General features: G+C 34.1%; 1 protein-coding gene across 1 annotated transcript in view; it reads right to left on the bottom strand.

Moving 5' to 3' along the window:
- Ppme1 (protein phosphatase methylesterase 1) overlaps window positions 1–3,076 on the bottom strand; it is a 56,138-nt gene that overhangs the window by 16,660 nt on the left and 36,402 nt on the right. The window contains exon 6 of the mRNA XM_010603272.3: window positions 211–365. Within this exon, the coding sequence (XP_010601574.1) occupies window positions 211–365 (155 nt within the window). The remainder of the gene's footprint in view (window positions 1–210; window positions 366–3,076) is intronic.

Genomic DNA, 3,076 nt, shown 5'->3' with positions numbered 1-3,076 from the left:
AAAAAAAATATTATGTACCCATAAAAAGATACTAGTGAAAGATTTCTGATAACATGGAAAATGGTGTAACTTTAAAAAGATACAAAGCTAAAGGTACATACTTCAAGATAAATGAAACTGACCAAAAAAAATCAAAACAAAATAATAATTTACTATGGATGTCTCCCATAAGTCAATGATTCTGATTTGGATGGTACAAAGGAAACTTACCTTCCACAACATCAATCATGCACAGACCCAGGAGGTTTGGCACCAGGTTAGATGCTGCTGCATGCACTGCAATAGCACCACCCATGCTATGTCCAATCAGCATAATTGGAGGAGGGAGATCTCCATACATGGCTTCAACCACATTGCCAATATCTCTGCAAAGAGAAGGGTAAAAAGCTAGTAACAACTCTCTGAGAACACTTAAAAACTGTTTTGTTTTTTTTTTCCCAGATCCTTCGTTTGGCCTATAACAGTTCTAGAAGATGCTAAAATTCTAAAAAGCTATCTTACAAACATATCTAAGTAAATAAACCTCCTAACACATTCCTTGGTATCTATGCAGATAGTTACACACCTACCTATCCTAACAAACTGCAGCTTAAGGACAAAGAACTCAAATTTTCTGATTTTCCTTTACATAACACTTTCGTCATTCACTCTTGTATTCATTCACTCATTTTGTTTTTTGAGACAAGGTTTCACTGTGTAGTTCAGGTTGGTCTTAAACTACTATGTAGCCCACGATAGCCTCAAACTTGAAGCAATTTTCCTGCCTCAGCTTTTCCAAGTACTGGAACTACAGGTGCACATCACCACACTCATTTAATATATGAACATTTAATATATAAACATGTATGTTTATTTTTATTTAATCTTGAAGCTCTGGAAAAATTATTTAACTACTCTATACCTCTTTCTTCCCACCAATAATGCAATGAAGTCTGGAATTGTGTTTTTTTTTTTAAATATACAATCTTGGATTAGTCTCGTAGAAACAAAGTATCTCTCATAGACATTTAACATTTACAAAATGAAGGTAAGAATATCACTTACTCTTCTAGACTGCTCGGCATGACTGAGAAGTGAATGTAAAAGCACTCTGAAAGAGCAAAGTGCCATACAAGCATTATTACTTACAAGTTTTTACATGTAGTGTTTGAAGAATGACTGTTTATAAATTTATAAATAGTGCTCTGTGAAACTAGAAAGGTGCTCACAGCTAACTTTTATTGGCTTTTGTTCTAATCTTCAATTAGAGTGGATCTGTTTAGGAAAGCTTTGAATTTTAAAGCTTTTAAAATGAGAAATGAAGAACTGTGAATTTTATTTGGAACTTGCTGGAACAAAAGGTGGAATAAGAACAATAAAGGTGGTTTCTAGAGACCATTTGCTCTACTGCCTTCTTTTGGGAGTTGCTAAGTCAATCAAAAAACAGTTTTGTTTTGCCAAGTGCCACTGCATATTCAAGTACTCCTGCATTGTTAACTAAATGTAGCAAGTCAACATAGGGACACAGACTTTCAAAGATGGTCTCCACTGTATTCTAAACAGCAAAGGCAATTTTTATTAATTACTTTGCAGGAAATAACTGTTAAAATCTCATACAATTACAGGGGTGAACAGTGTAGCTGCAGCAGCAGCAGCAGAAAATATGAATAGGAGACAGGAAGCCCACCAAATTTTATAAGTGAAAAGAAATAATAGCTGAACATTCCCTTGGAGTTAAATTTAAGGCTAAGACAGAAAGTAGAGCAGTTCAGTAAATCATCTAAAGAGATAACATAGTTAAGATAAAAAGTCCAAACTTCCTTGACACTATTGCCACTTCTATACTAAACTCCAAATTTTCTTTTGAATACAAATGACATGAAGAGGAGAAAAGAGAACCAACATTATCTATTATCTATTCAGTGCCACTATGTTTGAACATCTCCCTCAAATTCATACATTATTGGTATTTGAAGGTAGGACTTTTGGATGATTGGGGCAGATCCATTCATCAACTGATGGATTATCATGGGAGTACCTTTGTTAAAAGGAGTGCTCTCTGTGGCTCATTTGGAGGCTCTCACCATGTTATGAGGAAAGCAGGCAGCCCTGGTCAGATACCAGCACTATGCTCTTAGACTTCTGAGTCTTCGAAACTGTGAGCTAAACTATGAATTACCCAGCCTGTGGTACTCTGATATAACAACAGAAAGTAGACTAAAACAAGTGCCTACTATGTCTATGAGCATTCTTTTATCATCATTTAATGTAATGCTTCAATGGTCCTGACAGAAAGGGTCATTATTACTTTACAGATAACAAAACTGAGATATACTAACCAATTTTAGGATTGGCCAAGTCAATTTTATTGGATCTATCTGCATTACTACCAAGGTAAAAATAGTTTCAGATTTCTGCTACCTTACTGAAGTATATTTAAAGCTATTTCCCCTTTAAGTATATTTAAAATATATTTAAATATCATAAGTACTTATATTTATAATTTATAAGTACTTATACTTAAACATATTTAAGTATATTTAAAGCTCTTTCATAAAGGACTATGGATTGAAAGTAGTAACATGAAGTCAAATCCATGATGCCTTTGCTCAGACTAATGGAAAACATTAGGAACAAAGATCAAACAACAAGTGATCTTTGGAGTAAGTGACCCAAAGAAAGATTAATTTCTCAAAAAGAAAAATAGGTGTTCCAAGGTTAATTCAACATACCAGTATGAAAATAATAGACGGGGGGGGTTCAATCAATCTAAAATCATACTAAGTGTGAGTTGGGGGACAAAAAAAAGACCAAAGTTTTAAACTAATATGACTACATAATTTCTATAATAATTCTCAATTCTAAGAAACTGAGTTGGAGGGGTCTGTATCAGATTTATGCAGAAAGGTAGACAAGGTTTGAAACACAAATAATTCATTATCACATTTATGCTTAAGGAGTATTTACTGAGGTTAAAAGTAGTCTGATTGACCACTTAAGAATTTATTCTTATTAAAGTGAACAGTACTCATGAGCGAGGAGAGGTGGCATAGGCTTATAATCTGGGAAGATGAGGCAGGAGGACTGCAAGTTTGAG

This window comes from Fukomys damarensis, unplaced genomic scaffold (genome assembly GCF_012274545.1).
Source record: "Fukomys damarensis isolate Sample0158 unplaced genomic scaffold, DMR_v1.0_HiC HiC_scaffold_16, whole genome shotgun sequence".
Classification (NCBI taxonomy): Eukaryota; Metazoa; Chordata; class Mammalia; order Rodentia; family Bathyergidae; genus Fukomys; species Fukomys damarensis.
The sequence above is the reverse complement of the archived record's forward strand: the minus strand, read 5'-3'. Positions and strand labels throughout refer to the sequence as shown.